Below are 23,988 nucleotides of genomic sequence, written 5' to 3'. Positions count from 1 at the left end.
GAAGGGTGCTGATTTAACGCAGGTGTGTGGTTCAGCTCAGCTGATGAGCTCGCTGGGATTTGTGCGTCGCCCTCCGTCATAGTGGGACTGGTTCAAATTAAATCCCACCACTGCCACCAGTGTAATAAACCAGCCCGGAAAGGGCTCTGACGGAGGCAAGCAACACAAATCTCAGGAGTATATAAAAATAGATAGCTTTATTATTACAGGCTATTGGCAACAGAGTAAAACACAGAGGTGATCACAGGTGAGTATCAAATACGCTTCCCAACGGTCCCTGGGGTCTATCATAAGGCAACACCACTACACACATGAAGATGAAATCACTGCAAACTGGGCCACAACAGGAGAGGGGGTTGTATCATTTTTTAGTGGTCTGTACAGACCATTGGTCAGTACCACTAGGGGGTGCTAAAGCGAATGGTCCGGACCAGTTGGTGTGGTCCGTCACTGTACCACGGACCACTAGTGTGGTCTGTCACGTGGTCCGTCAGTGTTCCTTCTCCTCTTAATGCATCGCAGTCAGCGTACAGACGCTCTGACCATGGTCCGGACCATCAGTGTGTGGTCAGTCAGGTGGTCAGTGTGGTCTGTCACGTGGTCCGTCAGCGTTCCTTCTCGTCACAATGCATCAGTCAGCGTACAGACGCTCTGACCATGGTCCGGACCACCAGTGTGTGGTCTGTCACGTAGGCTACGTGGTCCGTCAGTGTTCCTTCTCCTCTTAATGCATCGCAGTCAGCGTACAGACGCTCTGACCATGGTCCGGACCACCAGTGTGTGGTCGGTCAGGTAGTCTGTCACGTAGGCTAGTGGTCCGTCAGTGTTAATTCTCCTCTTAATGCATTGCAGTCAGCATACAGACGCTCTGACCATGGTCCGGACCACCAGTGTGTGGTCTGTCACGTAGGCTACGTGGTCCGTCAGTGTTCATTCTCCTCTTACGGCCCAGCCACATCTACGCGTCGTTTGACGCGGGGCTGACGCTGCTGCCCATCCACTTTGTATTGGAACATGCTGCTCGACGCCTCGCAAAGCATGCTGGGAGACCAGACGACGCGTGCAGCATGTTCCAATACAAAGTGGATGGGCAGCAGCGTCAGCCCCGCGTCAAACGACGCGTAGATGTGGCCGGGCCGTGAATGCATCAGTCAGCGTACAGACGCTCTGACCATGGTCCGGCCGTGGTCAGTCAGGTGGTCAGTCAGTGTGGTCTGTCACGTAGGCTACGTGGTCTGTCAGTGTTCCTTCTCCTCTGTGTGTGGTCGGTCATGTGGTCTGTCACACGTGGTCCGTCACGACAAATCCCCCCCAATATTTAAGCCTGATAAAATGTGCCCCCCCAATAAATTGATGTACAAAAATGAGAAAACAGAGATTTACTGCGCGATACAGCTGTTCGTGGCATTACCGCGGAGCCAGCGCTCCTAGGGGAGAGCAGAGCAAGGAACTAACCATTCTACTAACACGGAAATTGATGTAAGGGGTATATATACCACTCCCATAACATGTGTGTATCACTTAGGGTGTCGAGTCATAGTCTATTTTTAATTTATCTTCATTGAATGTTTCAAAACTACATGATCTGGTCCGGCCCATCCACCACCCTGTTGGAGTTTCATACACTCCTCAACACCTGGAATCCACACCTCCGGTTTACCATTGATCACCACCCAGATCGTATCAATTTCCTGGATGTCACTGTATACAAACAGCAAAACAAACTACATTCATCCATCTTTCGAAAACCCACGGACAGAAATACCCTGCTCCATGCCTCCAGTTACCACCCCTCACATCTAAAAGAACCTCCCCACAGGCCAATTCATGCGCCTCCGGAGATTATGCAGCGACAAATGTGACTTCTTGAATAAAGCCACACAGATGAAATTGAGGTTTCAGGAGCGTGGATATGGGCGGAGACCCATCTCACATGCGTACAAACGCGCACTACACTCCCACCGTGACATCCTGCTCCAGCCCAGAACATCAGACCCCCCCTCGCCTAGGGTGACAGCGACCCTGCAGTACTCCCCCTTGGCCAACAGAATCAAGCGGAGCCTGCTCAAATTCTGGAGAGTGCTACAGGTCCATGATGTCTTCGCCACACCCCCCAGGATCGCCTTCTCCCGAAATCAGAACATTAGGGACTGTCTAGTCAAGACGCTTGTCACCCCCAACATAATAACACAAACCACGATCGATTCCCGTCCTCCCCCTATAGGTCATTTCCCGTGCGGACACTGCGCTTGCTGCCCACAGACCACCAAGGTTAAAACACTCATTTTCACCAACGGACACACTGTCCATCTCAAACACCTCACCACCTGCGCCTCGCAGGGAGTGGTGTATGCCATCTCTTGCCCCTGCCCGCTCTGGTACATCGGGAAGACCTTGCGTCCGTTACGCACACGGATCACGGAGCACAAGAGCGCGCTCCGGCGCCAGGACACCAAGGCCCCTATCGTTGATCACTTTATTCGACACGACCATAGTGTTTCAGACCTCCGCTTCTGGGCCATAGACATTGTCAAACCCCACCCGAGGGGTGGCGACCTAGACAGGACGCTTCTCCAGCGCGAAGCGCACTGGATCCACAGGCTGGATACCTCCGCTCCTAACGGACTCAATGAGGAGCTGGACCTTGCATGCTTTATTTAGGTAGATCTTGAAGTCTGTAGTATTGGAAGCGCACTACTGTTATGCTATATTTATATTTATATTATTCATTAATTAGATGCATTGCCCTATGTGATTCTCACATCATATCCTTGCGTGATTTTGCTGATATGTTTGACATCAACATCAACATGATAGGACCTGTATTTTCCTACAGCATTATTGATGTGACATGTAGCCTATTTTTGCATTAGTATTTTTGTAATATATCATCATGTATGTATCTCTGCTAGTTCTGTCTATCCTAGTAGAGCAGACCATTTCCTCTGACGTCAGGGCTCTGCCCCCTTCACGTCACTCCACACTACCTGTGCCACGTAGGCTATGTTCTCTATATAACCTGGTGCGGTGGCCGACGCCCTCCCATACAGCCTGATGAAAACCAACGGTTGAAACGCGTTGCGTTTGTGCCTTGCCCGTATCACCTATTTGAAGATGTACACTGTTAACTGTGAAGTACGCAGGTACAAATTACTTCTTATTAAATTGATTTATCTTTAAAACTCTAAGCAGCTCATTTTTTGCTTTGATATTATAGTTGCCTGCTGAGTTGCTTTGGTCCACACCTTTTTGTGCTTTCCTATATTGTACAGTCTGGCATACTGTCAGTGGACATGACCGGTACCGATACCCACGTACCCGTTTGGGAAAACATACTGAGCTACAGCTCTGAGGACATCGAGTCCCTTCTGGCAACGGGTCCGTCTCTCTTTGAGACCCAACCCGCTTCGCCTGTGTCCCAGGATTGGATTAATATCCTGAGACTGGAGAAAAGAGTAGCTCGCCTCTCACTGCATGCGGGCACCCTGTCTGAATACTGCCGCGCCAAGAGAATCCCCCGTGGACTACGTATACAAAAAGCACCCACGGCATTCCAAGACAATACGGACTTCTCAAACAAATGGTGTGCTATCCTCAATAAATGCTCACTGGACCTGATGATCCTCCTTATCCACACCTCTAACTCTGAGGCCAGTAGGCTCAAAACTGAGATTGCTTCCAACATCACCTCCGTGAAAGACAAGACGACACCTGAGGACTTCAACACCCAGGCCTCCAACATCCAGGAGGCGATCAATAAATTGAAGGAGGAGACAAAAGCCTACAAATATAAGAAATTTGTACGCGACATTAACGACTACCAAAGAAACCACGTCTACCAGTGGCTGAACCCAGCTACACGCAGACCCAGGAGAGTCACCTTTAGGGACTCATCCCCCGACTACACCTGCTCCAGCGGCGATGATTCAGAGGGATATGCACCCTTCCCTGCATCAGCCTCCTCCTCATCGGCCCCTTTTTTTAGACCAAGGCCGTTCCGCGCGGACAGGACGGCAAAAACGAGGCTCCGGCACGAAGCCTCCTCCGTACCGAGGCGGTGTTTCCCAACCCCAGACCCGCTACTACACCAGGAGTGTGTCCCCCAACCCATACCTGTGATAAATCTCTCCTGCAAAGCATTAACACAATCACACCTTGATCTGCTATCTAAAGGTTTGTCTTTTGTCCCCACTGCCAAGTACCAGCCATTTAACACAAGAGTCAATCTACATAAATTCATTCGCAAACTCAGGCTTAGACTGTACTTTAGGCAACATAGCAGCAGTGATAACACCCCTCCAGCTTTGGCACCCCCCTCCTCTTTCATTCCACCTGGACCTATAGACTCTGCCATTGATACCTACAGTAAGCTCATACATCAGGACATTTCCGCGCTGGAACAGAGCATCCCCTCTGTTACACATAACATTACGCGCAGGGAAAGAGCATCTCTTACAGATTTACAAAGGGATGATTCTATTGTCATTCGACCAGCCGACAAAGGTGGAGCTGTTGTGGTCCAGAACCGTGCTGATTATATCACAGAAGCCATGCGTCAACTCTCTGACACATCTACTTATAAGCGTTGCATTAGTGACCCAGGTCCCCGCACCCGTACGACCATTAAATCTGTGATCGACACTGCACTGCAGGCGGGACAGATCACTAAACGCAACCATAGATTCCTGTTACACAAACACTATAGGACCCCAGCATTCTATCTCCTCCCCAAAATCCATAAAAACATAACCCCGCCCCCTGGCCGGCCTATCGTTTCTGGCAACGAGCTTACTCGAGCCTCTTTCTATATTCATCGACCACCACATACAACCTTTTGTACAGAGTCTACCAGCGTATATCCGGGACACGTCTGACTTTTTACGGATCATTGAGCAAATTGACATTGATGTGCCATCTGCCTTACTTGTCACCATGGACATTGAATCCCTGTATACCAACATTCCACAGCAGGGGGCAGTAGATACCATCAATCACACACTGACAGGTAGAATATCCACTCACCCCCCCAATGATTTCATATCCACACTGGCCGACATTAGTCTACGTAACAACTATTTCTTGTTCAACGGAGACTTTTATCTACAGACCTCTGGTGTTGCTATGGGGTGTGCCGCGGCTCCCAGTATTGCCAACCTGTACGTAGGTGCCTTTGAAAGAGACTTTGTTTACAACCCCAGCGTCAACCCCTTCATCTCATCCATCACCCTGTGGCGCAGATATATAGATGATGTGTTCATGATCTGGTCCGGCCCATCCACCACCCTGTTGGAGTTTCATACACTCCTCAACACCTGGAATCCACACCTCCGGTTTACCATTGATCACCACCCAGATCGAATCAATTTCCTGGATGTCACTGTATACAAACAGCAAAACAAACTACATTCATCCATCTATCGAAAACCCACGGACAGAAATACCCTGCTCCATGCCTCCAGTTACCACCCCTCACATCTAAAAGATAACCTCCCCACAGGCCAATTCATGCGCCTCCGGAGATTATGCAGCGACAAATGTGACTTCTTGAATAAAGCCACACAGATGAAATTGAGGTTTCAGGAGCGTGGATATGGGCGGAGACCCATCTCACATGCGTACAAACGCGCACTACACTCCCACCGTGACATCCTGCTCCAGCCCAGAACATCAGACCCCCCCTCGCCTAGGGTGACAGCGACCCTGCAGTACTCCCCCTTGGCCAACAGAATCAAGCGGAGCCTGCTCAAATTCTGGAGAGTGCTACAGGTCCATGATGTCTTCGCCACACCCCCCAGGATCGCCTTCTCCCGAAATCAGAACATTAGGGACTGTCTAGTCAAGACGCTTGTCACCCCCAACATAATAACACAAACCACGATCGATTCCCGTCCTCCCCCTATAGGTCATTTCCCGTGCGGACACTGCGCTTGCTGCCCACAGACCACCAAGGTTAAAACACTCATTTTCACCAACGGACACACTGTCCATCTCAAACACCTCACCACCTGCGCCTCGCAGGGAGTGGTGTATGCCATCTCTTGCCCGCTCTGGTACATCGGGAAGACCTTGCGTCCGTTACGCACACGGATCACGGAGCACAAGAGCGCGCTCCGGCGCCAGGACACCAAGGCCCCTATCGTTGATCACTTTATTCGACACGACCATAGTGTTTCAGACCTCCGCTTCTGGGCCATAGACATTGTCAAACCCCACCCGAGGGGTGGCGACCTAGACAGGACGCTTCTCCAGCGCGAAGCGCACTGGATCCACAGGCTGGATACCTCCGCTCCTAACGGACTCAATGAGGAGCTGGACCTTGCATGCTTTATTTAGGTAGATCTTGAAGTCTGTAGTATTGGAATGCCTACTGTTATGCTATATTTATATTTATATTATTCATTAATTAGATGCATTGCCCTATGTGATTCTCACATCATATCCTTGCGTGATTTTGCTGATATGTTTGACATCAACATCAACATGATAGGACCTGTATTTTCCTACAGCATTATTGATGTGACATGTAGCCTATTTTTGCATTAGTATTTTTGTAATATATCATCATGTATGTATCTCTGCTAGTTCTGTCTATCCTAGTAGAGCAGACCATTTCCTCTGACGTCAGGGCTCTGCCCCCTTCACGTCACTCCACACTACCTGTGCCACGTAGGCTATGTTCTCTATATAACCTGGTGCGGTGGCCGACGCCCTCCCATACAGCCTGATGAAAACCAACGGTTGAAATGCGTTGCGTTTGTGCCTTGCCCGTATCACCTATTTGAAGATGTACACTGTTTGTTAACTGTGAAGTTCGCAGGTACAAATTACTTCTTATTAAATTGATTTATCTTTAAAACTCTAAGCAGCTCATTTTTTGCTTTGATATTATAGTTGCCTGCTGAGTTGCTTTGGTCCACACCTTTTTGTGCTTTCCTAAATAAGAATAGGCTAATTATTATTTTACACCCACCACTCATTTATTTTGGTTAGTTACTTTCATGTAAAAAGGAAGGAACAAGCGGGGAGAAATATGCAAATGTATTTGTCCAATGTGGTCCAATGACATTGCTCTCTGTCAGAACTTGTTTGGATGTCCTTGTTGGTCTTGTTAGTTATGCCACCACTCTGTGTGTCTGATTAGGGGCAGTTCATTCATTCATACTGTGAGCTGCTGTGCTTTTGTTGATGGCTATTGAAAATTGAAAATATTGGAAATGAAATGGCTAAACTTAAATCTTGGTTTGATGAAAATAAGTTATCGTTAAATTTGAAAAAAAACTAAGTTCATGGTTTTTGCTAATAAAAGAAAGGATGAAGTCTCACTATCTATTGATGGAGTTAACATTGAGCAAGTTTCTGAGTTTAGGTTTTTGGGAGTTACAATGGATGAAAAATGTACATGGAAATCCCATATATCATTATGTTAAAAAAAAGGTGTCAAAGAATATTTTTATTTTGAACAAAGCTAATGTGTTAGATTGTAACACAATGAGAATGTTGTACTGTTCACTTAAACTGCCCTATTTTAGTTATTGTGTTGAAGTGTGGGTAACTCATATATAAGCAATATAATGCCATTGTTTTTATTACAGAAAAGAGCAGTTAGAATCATTCACAAAGTTGAATTTAGAGAACATACTAATAGTTTATTTATTAAGTCAGGGTTATTGAAACTTAATGAGATAATAGAACTGCAGACATTATTAGTTACTGTATATGTTTAAAGCCAAAAATAGGGTATTGCCAGAGAACATGCAAAAATTGTTTGTTTACCTCAGAAGATGAAAGTCACAGGAGGAGATTTGATTTTAAGCATCAAGCTACTCGGACCACTTTAAAACAAATGTGTATTTCTGTTATTGGTGTAAAACTTTTGAATTCTCAACAGAAGGACCTAACGGGTTGTACAAATATTTTTCAGTTAAAAAAGTTTTTATAAAGAGAGACAAATTAGACATTATGCACTTGAAACTTAATTGGATGTTAGTTTTATTTGATTTAAGCTTGCAATCTTTTTTTTCCTTTTATAGGTTATTTTTGTTTATGTTGTTGTAATCACGGTGTTGATGGTGTAGGTATCTGTAAATGACAGACCATTTAAGATTCTTTGTGTTCAAGTAAGGGCAGATACAAAATAAGAATTATATTCTTCTTTCTGCTCCTTTTCAGTCATGAAAAGCATTGATTTCAAACATGTATTTTGATGTATTGTGTGACCAAATTTATATTGTACTATTGTGCATTTTCATGACAGGAACAAATAAAAAAATGAAATGAAATGAAAACTAATTACCGGTAGTTCACTTAGTTAAACAAACTTCTCTTCAAAAGTACTTTGAATACTTCTCAATTGACTGCATAAAGTAATTTTACACTTGAAATGATTGGCTACAGATTCCAAACAGCCGACAGTGGTGAGAGTGTTGCTAGCCGACATGGCTTTTGACAGAGTGGACCATGCTAAGCTGCTACAACACCTGGTCGACATGAATCTGTGCCCAAGACTCCTGGCCTGGATACACAGCTACACCACAGGAAGGAGCCAGAGGGTAAAGGCCAATGACACCTATAGCTCCTGGACAGAGGTAATGTCTGGTGTGCCGCAAGGAGGGGTGGCCTCCCCATACAGTACTTATTCCTCCTGTGCATGTCAATCAGAAAAACAGCCTTCAGCGACACTCTGGACACTGGGTATGCTGATGGTATGGCCGGTCTTTCCCGGGCCATACCACTGACCAACATCTACAGCGACAGGTCAATGGAGATGGAGGCCAAGCAGCTGGATGACTGGGCTGCAGAGATGAGAATTTGTTTCTCCACAAACCCTCTGCAGCTGCCCCCTCTCTTCCTGGGAGGACAGGAGGTTCCCATCGTCACCACAACCAAATATCTTGGTTTCCACCTGGACAATGACCTCAGTGGAAACACTCAAGTGGAACAGTCAGTGAAGAAAGCTTCAAAAAGGTTACACTTCCTGACTGTGCTAGCCAGGCAAGGCCTACCCTGCGAAGATCTGGTGACCATCTATACCACCCAGGCCTTGTCTGGAATATGGAGGAGTCCTAGTGGGATGCAACAAAAAACAGACAGCACAACTGGAGAGAGTGCAAAGGAGAGCCATCAAAATCATCTCCAGAGGCAATCTGATTCAGCCTCAACTCCCATCCCTACAAAGCAGGAGAGAAGAGACAACAATAAAACTGGTCAAGGACATGATGAACACACATCACCCACTGCATGACCTGCTCCCACAGGACAGAGCCAGCTGCACTGGCCGGACACTGCGGAGTGGCAGACAGCTCACGACCTTCTTGGCCAGGACAAAACGCCTGACAACAGCAACCCTGCCCACTCCTGTGAGACTCTTTAACACTCAGTCTTAAGAGACTCTTGTGTCTGTGTTTGATGTAGGCTATTATTGTGTTTCTATGTCCTGAAAATGTGACCTGTGATATGTAATCTATTTTTATAATCTATTTTCTTGTTTTTAGCTAGATCTTAACAGTTCTGTGTGTAAATTCTGCTTTTATTCAGTGAATACTGTGAGCAAGAATCAAATAAACTCAAACTCAAATCAACCCCCCCCCCCCCTTTTTTTTTTTTACCCAAATGCATTCTGGAAATAAAGGTGTATGCTACTGTTCTTTCTTTTGTTCAATTCTTTCAGATGTTTTTAAAGGTCCATTTTCATGTACAAGATTTCCCATTTCCTGTTCGTCATTAGTGCTAAGATGTGTAAGGGAAATTAATTTATGATGCTGTAAGGCCTTGGACCATGGCATATAACATATATCCATATAATATACTGTATATGGAAATAACAGGGAAGCATGTGGAAGTCTTGTTTTGATTCAATAAAACTGCCTTAAAAATCTAACTCAGAGTGGGATACTTCCAACACCAATATCTTTTTGATCATAAATTGATCATAAATTACCATTATATTGGTTGATAAGCCTATGATACATATAATCTCAACAGACAACAAAGTATAGAGAGTGATTTCCATAACAACAACTGGCATGTATTTGGCTCATAGTCATAAGGATGTCTTTTGCTTTAACTTGTGTGTTCTGTATGTATCTTAAATAATCAAACATCAAAGCTTAATATTGTCATATCACAGCAGTCATATAGCCTAATAATCTATATAATTATATTTGATGATTCACTATTTTTATTTATTATTATTATTATTATTATTATTATTATTGTAACAGACTGTTCTGTATGTTATTGTGTACTCTTATTGTGAAGTCCGGAAGAGGAAGTGGACAGTTGGTTCACTCTCTGTATCTCTCTCGCCCCTGACCAAGTAAATGAGTGGCTGCAGCTCCCAACAACAAGCGGTCTCTGACTCATTTCTTCACCATAAACAATATATAAAGAACCCAAAACACTCGGTTACATTTGTAATATCCAGTGTACGTTTACATTGAGGCCATCGGCCATTGTTGATGACGTTTCACTGTGCGACACTCAGTTACTCCATGTCAGAAATAAAGATGGACGCACGTCGTATACCAGTCAAACTTATGTCTGTTTATTTAGACAATTATATGTCAATAGAACAGTAAACATAACATTATTATTATTATATTGATATTATTAATTTAGTAACGTTACTTAGTAACGTTAGTAAATGCCCAACAATGATGGTCATTGAAGCATGCATTTAGACGAGAAGGAACACGGACCACGTAGGCTACGTGACAGACCACAGGCACACATGACGGACCACACATCAAGACAAGTGGTCGTGTACACTGACTGACGATGCCTGACGACAAGGAACACTGACGGACCACGTAGCCTACGTGACAGACCACCTGACCGACCACACACTGGTGGTCCGGACCATGGTCAGAGCGTCTGTACGCTGACTGCAATGCATTAAGAGGAGAATTAACACTGACGGACCACGTAGCCTACGTGACAGACCACCTGACCGACCACACACTGGCCTAACCACTGCTCGTCTGTACAAGTCGACGAATCACAGGGCGAAGTCAATCTTTCTAAAGCCAACCACATGCCGAGCCGAATCTTTCAAGAACCAACCACATGGCGAGCCTAATAATTCAGAAGCCTATCAAATGACCAAGTGAATCTTTCACAAAGCCATCCAATCAGAAGGCGAATCCAATCTTTCATTCAGCCAATCCCAGCGAATCCAACCGCCGAGAGGTCACCGCCCTCTTCTTCTTCACTACGGAAGTACCCCAGTGTGTGGTTTGTTTGGCTAACGGATAGCTAGCCATTAGCTCTTATTATTATCCCTACACAACGTTACAGGTAAGCAACTGCCGATCCTTTTCATGTTTTAATTAAATACACATATTTCACGTCCACTTTGGCCATATCGTTGATATTTGCGCATATTTTTGATCGCGGTCTTTGACGTAAATATCACAGCATAACGTAACGAGAAGCTAACTAGCGTTAGCTGTGGCTGTGTTTTCGCTATCTGAACCCAAGTTCACGCTAACGTTAACAGCTAAATAAGAAATAGTAAACCTTGTTATCAGTAATCTGCATAATGAGAAACTCATACACAGATAAAAGTAACAGCAGGTACTGATATAAACAGTAGCCTAAATGCCTGTCTATGCCTGTGTTTCCGTGTGCATGTTTTTAGTATCTAATGTATGTTTGTTTATTGCTGTAAGTATAATTTAGTCTACTGTACATAATTTCAGATGTCATTACGAAACAACAAGGCTATGGCAGGTGACACTGAGTGGCTCTCTACTGGGGCGTCTGGTATGGCCATCCAGTGAGGGAAACATACCTGCTCCTTGCCCAAAAAAAGAGAGATGGCATGACCTTTATAAGGTAAGATTATATATATGGCTTATCCATGTTCAAGTTAACAACATGACCCTAACACAATACACTGTAACATCAGGTACAGTATGTGATGGTACATATATGCAAGTCCAGTTAAGTTACCGTATGTGCATTGTGTGTTTCAGACTGCCACAGCCAGGTATCTGCACAGCTCAGGGATTACTGAAGTATCCCAGCAAGATGGAGCAAGGTGACCCTCTACTCCAAGCAGGGCTTCAGGTATGACCTCACCTTCACCCACTCATGCCTCCTTGGCCAACAAGGTGAAATAGTCATATTTAATTTCACTGGGACTTATTTTTCCCTCTGTGTATCTTTCTCAAGGTGAGCGCCTACACTCCAGACAGCGTGTCCCAGGCATTGGAGTATCTGAAGGAGGTCCTGATCGTCATCCACCAGCACAACCACATCCTGTCTGCACGGGCACACATCCCACCTGCTACAGCGAGCGTGGACCAGCCTGCACAACTCTTGACAGTGAGTACCTGATTGTGTCTCCTGTCCAGATTGTGTTAAAAACATTTTATACAACCTCACACAGACAAGACTCAAGTCATTACTATTGCTTCAGACAAAATCATTTCCAAGGTTGCTCAGTGTTTAACTGTATGGTCTAATCTTAAAAATATTGGTGTTATTTTGATCAAGTTAAGTCATTGTCCTGTACATGCCACCCCCCACCCATTTTAGAAACAAACACTCAGGTCTGTTGTGTCTGGCCTTGGTCCGGACCATGGTCAGAGCGTCTGTACGCTGACTGATGCATTGTGACGAGAAGGAACGCTGACGGACCACGTGACAGACCACACTGACCACACACTGATGGTCCGGACCATGGTCAGAGCGTCTGTACGCTGACTGCGATGCATTAAGAGGAGAAGGAACACTGACGGACCACGTGACAGACCACACTAGTGGTCCGTGGTACAGTGACGGACCACACCAACTGGTCCGGACCATTCGCTTTAGCACCCCCTAGTGGTACTGACCAATGGTCTGTACAGACCACTAAAAAATGATACAACCCCTGCTGCACAACAGGCCAATGATTATGCACACACAGCACACGTGAGAAACTCCAAAGGCACGGTTAGCGTGCAATAGATGCAGTAGCTACACAGCAATTAGGCTACATTTCCACACAGGGCTACCCCAAACCGCCCGGGTTATGCACAGCAAGCAAAGAGCAAACATTCCACACAGGGCTACCCCAAACCGCCCGGGTTATGCACAGCAAGCAAAGAGCAAACAAATATGACACTGACCCCCTTGGAACAATTGGCCGCCTACTAGGACCCCCCGGATCATCTGTGGCTACAAGAAGAATAAACAAATAAACCAAATAAACAAACCAAATAAACAAACAAACATAAACAAGATAAGACTTAAAACTTAACTCGCCTGTCGGCGAGACCCCCCCCCGGGGTCTGAGCTAGGCACCGTCCGACTGGGGATAAACGGCTGGTCGGTGGTGCTGGCAGCGTACGGCGGCGGGCCGGACGCTGGTCTTGGCTGGAGAGCGGGTGGTGACCGAAGTGGACTGTACGGACTCCCCGGCCCTATATCTGCTGAGAGGGAGGCAGCTGTCCTCCTCATGGGCACGGGACACACAAGCACGAAACTCTCCAGCAAACCCCGAATCACTGGCAGGCTCTGCTCTTTAACCCAGAGCCTCACCCCCACCCCACGGCTGGAGGCAATCACCCCAATCAGTCCCCAATCAGTCCTGGCACATAACCCCCCCCCCACACAGGTTTACCACAACATGTTATTCATTTGAACCCAACCTCATTCGGGTGACCGATGCTAGACTGTTGCCCTAGTTGTTGTTTTTCTCATGGTTAAGGTAGTTTTCATTGCATGTACCGGTAGCAGAATTTTAATACTGCAAAATGCTGCTGATTAAACTATACTTGCATCCGAGATGAAGAATGAATGGTGAGTCTCGCTTTGGTTCCCCATGGTGTTCCCCAGCTTTTCTGTTTTATCTTCCCTGACCCATTGGGTGTACATTTTTCCAACTCCAAATTCTATCAAATATAATGAAACCACAAAGATGAACTGTAAAAGACCACACAAAAATATATTGTATAGTCAATTCTATTTAAACGCCCAGCGATGCATCAACATTTTTTTTTTTTTTTACAAATGTCAGATGTCTAAATATTCAGACTTAAACATCATAAACAGTCAGGACACAAAGTGACAAACAGGAGTCATGAGGTAAAGTTGTTTGAAGCCACTGTAGTTATCATAGTCTGAAGTCTCTAGTCGACTAGTCAACGGTGGGACTGTGAGCCGGGTCCCGCCTGCTCTCTGCAGCCCTGTGCAGGTGTTGCTCTCTGGTACAACACACAATCTCCAGCTCTTTCTACGGGTGCTGGTACTGTTCTTTATCAGCCAGCTGGTTGTTATCCAGCCAGGCGATGGCCTGGTGGCACCTCTCCGCACCTTCCTCTGGTCCTCCTCGCTAATCTTGCCCTTCACGTTGAAGGCGTATGACTCCAGGGATTTTTTTTTATTATTTTTTGTGCATTCGTGCAGGACTTCACCTGGGAGGATCGACAGGCAAGGGAACAACTGTGGCCGAAAATCAAGCAAGCCAGATCGCTGGGTAAGGTGGCTTTCTACAAAGGCCACGTCGCAGTAATTGATGGACGTACAGTAAAGGCTTAATGTATTAAATGCAAACAGCAGTCAAAAGAAACAAGAAAAAAAACATATAGACAATATTCCAAGGTTTGGCCTGCCATTAAGAGAACAGTATAAAACTCAATCAATTGCGACTCCAAGAATGAACAGTCTAAATTCTTCGCCATACGGTGCATTACGCAAAACAGCCAGAAGATGGCGATGTTGCCCAAGGCAAACAGCCTGGCAGATAGCTAAAACGTCTAAAACAAGCAGCTATTGACAGCTGTCTATTTTTGAAAGAGCAGTTGGAGTATCAGGATGTTGGAAATAGTCCTGAAAGTGAGACAAATAGTAAAGGGAGAAACTAGGTTTTCTGAAGCTTTGAACCAATTGTGAACCTGGGGACATCTGCTGGTCAAATTTGAAACAGGATGCCCCCTAAAAACAATGATTTAGTAGCCTAGTCTACATTATCCTGAAACAAATCCAATTTGTGGGACTTCATAATAGACATATGTAGGCATTTATAAATGGTGGCGTTGTTCGTGCACGTTTTGGTCCTGGTCTCAGTTGGTGAAGACATGCAGGCGTCCTGAGTTGTTGCCGCCCAGCAAAGCATTCCTTGTAGGATGGAAGGCTGTGATGGACAGCACCGTGCTGAGGTGGTGGTCGTCTCTGAAGGAGTGCTGCAGCTGGCCGCTTTCGTGGAAGACCTGCACCTGGCGAGGCCGCTCCATGCTTCCCACCACAAAGCAGTCCTCTTGTTTAGGGTCCCACACTGCTGATAGCTTCGTCAGCCATCGGCCTGTGTTCAGGTTATGTCTGAAAATAAATTTCAGACAACTTAGCATACAGTATAGTCTGATGAAGAATGTGTTACCCACTTCTAGTAAAATCTGACTGGACTCACTGTAGCAGGAGTAATGGCATGTAAACAATTGCATTGCCTTTTCATGTGGTTTTTTCTACCAAAGAAAAAGAAAAGGAAATCCGCACTGTTTTTTAAGCTCCCACGTGAGTTTTTTAATTACAAAAAAGCAACGGGTCTTCATCAGGCAGTACAGAGAACAAGCTCTCTGTGCATGGGCATATATATAACCTCACATGGGGTGGTGGTGCCCCAATCAGGTGACGACAGACACCTGTGATCATTACAAAATACATAATTGTTGAAAGAGTCCACAAGAATACAACTTTTTTTAAAGATCATATAATAACAGAGGTAAACAAATTCTAAAATACCCGATACAAAAGAAATACAAGAAGTAAAACATGCAGGTGAATATTATTATCCCTATCTATACCAATAAGAAACCAAAGAAATGTAAAAGTATAGTACGGTAGGCCAAGGTAGGTTCAGGCAGGGTTTGAACCCAGGACTCCCAGGTGAGAGTCGTACGTGCTACCCACATGACCGAAGAGCCAGGCACATGTCTACAATGGCCAAGGTGTATACATATAACAACAGAATATAATAAAGTTAAAACATCACAGCAATGGCTTGACGTCTAGTTCTTCATTGAGGCCATACGGTGCCAACGTGTTGAGTGTATATATGTGAAAAGCCACACGTTGTAAAAGTCATTGTTCGTGGTCACCTCCTCTAGGGGGCTTTTCAACCTTCTCTATCCCCATGTACCGGAGTGAGGAGATGCTGTGTCCTGCTTGTTTGAAGTGGACTGCAACAGGGTTACGTTCATCACCGCATCTGATGTTGCTGCAATGCTCGCTAATCCTAGTGCGGAGGGCTCTAGACATTTTCCCCACATAAGCTAATCCACAAGGACATTTTATCTTTAAAAAAGTTGTATTCTTGTGGAAAGACCTACTCTTTCAACAATTATGTATTTTGTAATGATCACAGGTGTCTGTCATCACCTGATTGGGGCACCACCACCCCATGTGAGGTTATATATATGCCCATGCACAGAGAGCTTGTTCTCTGTACTGCCTGATGAAGACCCGTGAGGGTCAAAATGTTGCTTTTTTGTAATTAAAAAACTAACCGTGGGAGCTTAAAAAACAGTGTGCGGATTTCCTTTTCTTTTTCTATACGCGTATTTTTTCCAGCACCTGTTGAAATAATCTTGGATGTGCGTGCACTCTACTCTTCTGCATATTTCTACCAAAGACACACAATTGTTAATTTTGGTTTGACATTTTTTTTATGTACGGTAATTTAAGTGCCGAGTTGGAAAGGCTTGTTGTCGCTGTGATACTGGCTTATAATAAAACTGTAATAAAAATAGAAACAGTGATAAGTATTATGATGACCTGAGATAAACCTTCTACTACCCAAAACTCAAATGTATCAATCACTGTGGCACTGATGAAGATCCGCCATTAGGCCCTCTCTGCACTTTCACACAGAACCAAGCAGCCCTGCCATACAGGAGTGTGCTTTAGATAGCATCCACCCCTCCCGGATTGAAATTAGGCGTGAACCATGGGCGTTAAGCTTATTATGTCTGAGGAGTCTATTTATTTAATTTTATTTTGCCTTTATATAAACAGGTAAATCAGTGCGACCTGAATTTAACGAGCAACTTTCAATATTCGTCTGATCGACTTTATGGATCACAAAGGCAGCATCATGTATTACAAGCTACACGTAACGGAAGGCTTTCTTACCTTTGGTTCCAGTTTTTTTATAAAGCATATACCCATGTTGTGAAGTAGCCTAATTAAGTCCGTTCTGAAAGCGTGTTGACTGGAAGAAAAAAAGTGTGAAACAGCTGCAGTCTGATTTTAATAACGTTATCGACGGCGTCATTATAGACCACTTGGTTTCTACTTCTGGTTATGTCACTTTCAGAAGAACAGAGCGAATCTCAGGCACAGTGGGCAACGCAAGGCACACACCTGCTCAAGTGACTCGGGCTATAGTAGGAGCACAGTCTGAATGCTAACATTAGTTGTTTTTCGTAAGGGAACGCACAACAGGCGAGACAGCCTGCAGATATGCTTCGGTTAACTTATTTCTGATCGGAGAACTTCAATCTGGAGGTTGTTTTCCCTCAGTCCTCCTGTCATTTCTTTATGAATGAGCCGAGATTGCCGTCTTCCCGCGGCTTAGCCTTTTAGACAGACGTCGATTCTGCGCTGATACTACCTCTACCGGGGGAACGAAAGGCGTAACAAAATGACACGCCATTCCGTTCTTGCGACTTTTATACAGGAGGCATCATTCTACAGGCGGCGCCCCCGCCAGGCCAGTAAAATAATTGCAATTTGTTTTTTTGTTTTTCTGCTCTCCCCAAAATTTAAATATACCTTTATGGCATATTATTACAATTACAATATAGCAATAATGGTGTTGACAGTAATAGAAGATGCCAAATCATTCAAAACAATCAGCATTTTGCTTTTAGGAGCATTGTGCCAGCGTGCGGCGCTGTTCCAAAACATGTAAACGTGTCGTTGCCTGCGAAACGCTCATCCCATAATACAAATGTTCGCATCGCATCCCATAATAGTATGATGATACTTGGGATGCCATTGCGAACATAGATGCGAACAGGTTAGCTAAAAGTTTAGCGTCACCAGCGAGGGGCCCCACCGTTGCGGTCGAGGTACATTTCGAAATCCCTCCAGGCCTGAAAATCTTTCTAGGGGAAACACTGCAGGAGGCGAGACATAACGCTGCAACGAACGCGGCTTTCACAGTCTGTGTTAAAGGGGCTATAGATTGAGACAGCTTTCCTGATTTCCCCTCCCCTGATCAGGTAACATAATGACTTTGGAAAAACAGTTAGCAAGCACGACTCCCATAAAGATATATAAAAAGTATACAGGTGCCTGGGTCGGAGGATACTAGTAGGTGACAGATGTCCCGGCACACGCGGTTTAAGAAAAAATATCTTATTTATTGTGGGCAAGCAAGGTGATGAACGTTTCGCCTAGAAGCCTTCTAGGCGAAACGTTCATCACCTTGCTTGTATAATAAGATATTTTTTCTTAAACCGTGTGTGCCGGGACATCTGTAACATAATGACTTTCCCACACTGAGAGGCTATGTTCAAGTGAGTGGATGTACCCGATGGAAGTCAGCAAAGGAGCTGTGGTGGTCATTGCTGAGGTGTCATATATCCTATGGAAAAAGAAAAGAAAATGCACATTCAATTTAGAGATGTAATTCCAAAACAAGTAGTGCAGTGCAAGTGCTTTAAGCTGTGTCAGCCCCACCTAATCGTGTTGTCCATACAGGAGCTGAGCACTCTGTTCCCTGTACTAGGGGAGAAATAAGCACTGGTTATGCTTAAAGAGTGGCCGTGCAGCTGGCAGACCGCCTGGCTCTCGGTCTTCTTCAGACAGCGGCTATCGTAAATACTCACAAGCCTGCAGAGAAGAAGGAAAATTAGTTTGGACTATTTATAGACTGGACAGACTACAGCTGAACTGACTACAAGCAGGCAATCCAATTTAACAACTTTAGAAAACAAATGATCAAAGTGATTACTGCTCTGGAGAAAATATAAATTAATCAAAGATATGAGTCATACCTGCTCTCGGCCACTGCAAAGTACTGCTTGTTTAGTGGATGGACGCTAACACAGTGAAGGCTCTTGGGGTTGAGGGTGTAGAGGGTGTGGAGGGACTCATGGGAGTTGCTGCAGAGAAATTAAAAACATTAAGAGATTAGAAGCAGCTTTGTACCAGTCTGGAAAACATTATGCATGTTTCTGACAATGTTGTTTATGATTAATAAAAAAAGAGAGCAGGCGGTTAGCACTCTTCATGCTTACTGACATTCAACATGATGAAGAGAGATGGTAAAGAATAGAGAAGTGCTGCATTTTTTAAATCATTAATACAACAGTTGAAGAAGATGGCAGTATGTTACCCTGGGGTGCGCCTATCCACAATGGCAACATCTCCACCAAATTGCCCGACAACTAGTGTCATACAGTCATGTGACAGGAAGTCAAAGGTTTTCAGGCCATCTTCAATAGAATACACCTGGTAGGAAGTAGAAAATGATTCAGATCAGCTGGTGAAGTAGGAATATCTTAAAACTGGAGTGGGTTTACAATTCATGCACGATTTTACATCAACTTAATGAGGACATGGAATGTTTTTTTAAACATCTCCACTGATTTATAAGTTTGTTGCAAAGCAGTAATGAGTAAGTCCAGAATATTTCAGCAAAATTAACAGATGTTGTGCTTGAGGGCGGCTGTTCCAACTACAGATTGTTTATTTTTTCTATATGCACACATCCAGGGAGAATCGAATTGAAAACCTTAACAAGCGTTAATGACCCATGCCAGCAGGCGGGGGAGGATTTCTCAATGCAGAAAATATATAGAGAATATATAGAGAAGGTAAACACTGTCCATCTGCTTATATTACGGAGATTGTAAACTGATGCAAAGTGGGTTGAAAATCGGCAAAGCCTTCCTTTAATTACACATAGCTGCATCAAGACTTGTTTGTGTAAAAACTGTTCCTGAAATGGAACTGTACACCTGTGATGTCAGCCCCAGCAGAATGTCCAGCAACAAGTGATGTCACAGGTGTTTAACACCCATTTAGAATCCTACCCTTTTCTCCATACTGTATTTCTGCCCTGGGGGCCTGTATCTTATTATAATATATATAGGGGGGGGGGGGGGTTCATAATGATCATGAGCCCAAAATGTAAATTCATTACCCCCGCCCCCCCCAAAAATAAAATAATAATAACACCGCGCTCTTCAAGTTAAAAGGTATTGGTTCAAACTGTACTTACTGGCTGAAATTATGATTATTATTATCATTATATATACAGTATATATATATTGTTACAGAGTGATATGTGATTGACATGTGATTGTCAGGGACCCCCTTGTTTAACTCATTGAGTGCCAATGACGTCGATCGACGTCAAATGCGTTTTTTGACGGTGGGACGTGGATCAAAGCCTCCTGCATCTCCTGTACAAATATTGTAGCTATTGGATGTGTATAACCTATTTTACGGACTCATTAGGTGGCGACAGTGCTCTCCAGATTAGAGAAAGGTCAGGAAAACAGTAGGAAAAAGCCCCGTGATGAAAGTGAAACCGCTCATGCTGCAGGCGGAGCCATATAGATTGCTCTGGCTGCAGCTGACGTTGGCTGCGAACAGCAGTCAATCCGCTCCCACAACTGAGCCCCTCTGCCTCTGTCTGTCTGTCTGCATAGTTTCTCCACACGATTAGCCGCCAGAAAAGCAGCACCCGACACTGAAAAGCCAAACAATTCTCAGCAGTCCGGTTTGGCTTTTCCGTGTCGCGCTGGGAGCCGGCGCACAAAAACGGAGCACTCCGAAAATAGACGCTGGGTGCGTGAGGCTGTGTGTTAGTGTGGGGAGGAGTTTGCAGCTGAGGGGGGGGGAGAGGGGGGTGGGGCACGCAGGGCACCACACAACTACACCACGTCACTACATCAGAAAATATTAGCTAGAGTCAGTGAATGTGCTTGAAATGCTTCATTTCACAAAAGGCTGAATAACTCAGCTTCTAATTTGAAACGCCTGAAAACGCTGAAAACAACCTATCTTCTCCGGCTCATAACTAAAGAACGGAAAATGGTATCAATAAACTTTTTTTTGCTGATGATACAATAGAGTCTCCTTGTCCTTTGTGCGTGTTCGGTGTTTACATAGTAATATCACACAATATTCTGTGGGCCTCGAGAAATCACTGAAAACGCTCTGAAACTCTGGCACTGGGAGCGTCCGTTCTCCAAAAGTGGCTGGCACTCAATGAGTTAATTATAATATGTCAATTTACGTCTTTGCATCAGAGGATCAAACAGGAAGTGGGAGTGGCTTAGAGATTATATCCGTGGCATTTCAGGTGCGCAGGCCCCCCCCCCCCCTCTCTGCCATGTTGGTCTGCTAGTCTGATCAGGAAGCCATGTATCGCTCCTGTTCCCCAGTGCTCTATTGATCCCTCCGTTTCCACGTGTATGGGTGTGACTGTGTGTGTGAGATATTATTTTGAATTAGCGTCCCCAATCTACTGAACGGGAGCTGCTGATGGCCCGCTCCACACTACCGACTGAGCTGTCCACACAAGCCGGGCTGTCTAGGTGTCATCGCCCCATGCTGATAGCAGGTGAGCTGCTCCCATTCACTTTGTGACTTCTTGTTTGATATTTCTGTGCAAAGACGTTCTGTGTTGTTGTGGCAGGTGTGGACTGACTAGACACGAGCTTGATCCTATTTTGAGAGCCAGATCTGTCACAATATATATATATATATATATATATATATATATATATATATATATATAGTAAATTCGTAGATAGATGCCACTGGGGAAGGGGGGGTGATCAATAAAACTACATTTTATGGAACAAAATTTACATCTTCAAAGAGGGCCTTCTCTACATCCATGCAGCGTAGAGATCCATCGTAGCTGAGGGTCAGCAGGTGGCTAGGATGAGTCCTGGAGAACATCATGCAGCTCACTGGACGCTGAGAGTGGGGCTCAAAAAGCAGCACGCCATCATCACCGTAATCACCACCCTTAACTCATTGAATGCCATGGACGTCCTTCGACGTCCAATTAAATAGTGACGTAGAGTGCCACGGACGTCCTTCGACGTCCAATGCGTTTTTTGACGGTGGGACGTCGATCAAAGCCTTCCGCAGCTCCTGTACAACTATAGTAGCTATTGGAGGTCTATAACCTATTTTACAGAAGCCTTAGGTGGCGACAGTGCTCTCCAGATTACAGAAATGTCAGGAATACACAGCCTGAAATAGCCTTGATGAAAGAGAACCCGCTCATGCTGCAGTCCAGAGCCATGTAGATTGTTCTGGCTGCAACTGACGGTGCGTGCGAACACAGTCAATCCGCGCACACAACTGAGTCCTTCTGCCTCTGTCTGTCTGTCAGCATAGTTTCTCCACATGATTAGCCGCTAGAAAAGCAGCAGCGCGACACTGAAAAGCCAAACCTTTCACTGCAGTCCGCGTGTGGCTTCTCCATGTTGCGCTGCCTGGGAGGCGGCGCTTCCCAGGCTTCCTAGACGCTTGGTGCGAGGCTGTGTGTTACTAGTGTGGGGAGGAGTTTTCAGCTGAGGGGGGGGAGGGGGGGAGGGGGGGTGGGGCACGCAGGGCAGGACACAACTACACCACATCACTACATCAGAAAATATTACCGTATCTAGAGTCAGTGAATGTGCTTGAAATGCTGCATTTCACAAAAGGCTGAATATCTCAGCTTATAATTTGAAATGCCTGAAAACGCTGAAAACAACCTATCTTCTCCGGCTCATAACTAAAGAACGGAAAATGGTATCAATAAACTTTTTTTTGCTGATGATACAATAGAGTCTCCTTGTTCTTTTTGCGTGTTCGGTGTTTACATAGTAATATCACACAATATTCTGTGGGCCTCGAGAAATCACTGAAAACGCTCTGAAAACTCTGGCACTGGGAGCGTCCGTTCTCCAAAAGTGGCTGGCACTCAATGAGTTAAAGAGTAAATAATAAATCAATCAAGTTGTACTGTAACACTGTACTTTTCCCCTAAGTGTCCAGTCATTGATGTTTTACTTCAGGAACTCATTTCCTTGTCATTTTAGCGGACATCCACAGGCTGGCAAAAGTAGGAACCAAATTTATGTATTTTTTGTGTCACTGGAATACGATTCAGAACATCCAAACTCCCAAATTCTAAAAAGATGGTGTTAGCAAATGGTTATGATCAAAGCAAAGAAACTCACCAAGTTCCAGAGTCCTACATGCCCCCATTTATCTCCTGCAGCCATGAGCAGACTGCTAGTGCAGGGGTGGAAGGCAGCAGAGTATATGCGTTGTTGAACCACTTTGGCCACTTGATCTTCAGTTATCCTCATGGTCTTAAGGGAAGAGCGATACCTGCATCACCTGCAACCACAAAGATGAACTGTAAAAGACCACACAAAAATATATTGTATAGTCAATTCTATTTAAACGCCCAGCGATGCATCAACATTTTTTTTTTTTTACAAATGTCAGATGTCTAAATATTCAGACTTAAACATCATAAACAGTCAGGACACAAAGTGACAAACAGGAGTCATGAGGTAAAGTTGTTTGAAGCCACTGTAGTTATCATAGTCTGAAGTCTCTAGTCGACTTCCTCAACGGTGGGACTGTGAGCCAGCTCCCGCCTGCTCTCTGCAGCCCTGTGCAGGTGTTGCTCTCTGGTACAACACACAATCTCCAGCTCTTTCTACGGGTGCTGGTACTGTTCTTTATCAGCCAGCTGGTTGTTATCCAGCCAGGCGATGGCCTGGTGGCACCTCTCCGCACCTTCCTCTGGTCCTCCTCGCTAATCTTGCCCTTCACGTTGAAGGCGTATGACTCCAGGGATTTTTTTTTATTATTTTTTGTGCATTCGTGCAGGACTTCACCTGGGAGGATCGACAGGCAAGGGAACAACTGTGGCCGAAAATCAAGCAAGCCAGATCGCTGGGTAAGGTGGCTTTCTACAAAGGCCACGTCGCAGTAATTGATGGACGTACAGTAAAGGCTTAATGTATTAAA

General features: G+C 45.0%; 1 protein-coding gene across 1 annotated transcript; it reads right to left on the bottom strand.

Annotated features, from left to right (window-relative positions):
* Window positions 1-15,050: 15,050 nt before the first annotated feature.
* Window positions 15,051-23,405, bottom strand: LOC310770915 (WD repeat-containing protein 76-like; the record flags this gene model as incomplete). Its single annotated transcript, XM_083663611.1, has 7 exons — window positions 23,184-23,405; window positions 21,817-21,978; window positions 19,328-19,443; window positions 18,987-19,094; window positions 18,670-18,822; window positions 18,521-18,574; window positions 15,051-15,306 (listed from the first exon to the last, which is right to left on the bottom strand). Exons 1-7 carry the CDS (start codon window positions 23,313-23,315, stop codon window positions 15,051-15,053), a joined length of 981 nt encoding a protein of 326 aa, XP_083519737.1. The 5' UTR covers window positions 23,316-23,405.
* Between the last annotated feature and the right edge of the window lie 583 nt (window positions 23,406-23,988).

The sequence above is a fragment of the Poromitra crassiceps genome (genome assembly GCF_964638095.1).
Source record: "Poromitra crassiceps genome assembly, contig: HAP1_SCAFFOLD_257, whole genome shotgun sequence".
NCBI lineage: Eukaryota > Metazoa > Chordata > Actinopteri > Beryciformes > Melamphaidae > Poromitra > Poromitra crassiceps.
The sequence above is the reverse complement of the archived record's forward strand: the minus strand, read 5'-3'. Positions and strand labels throughout refer to the sequence as shown.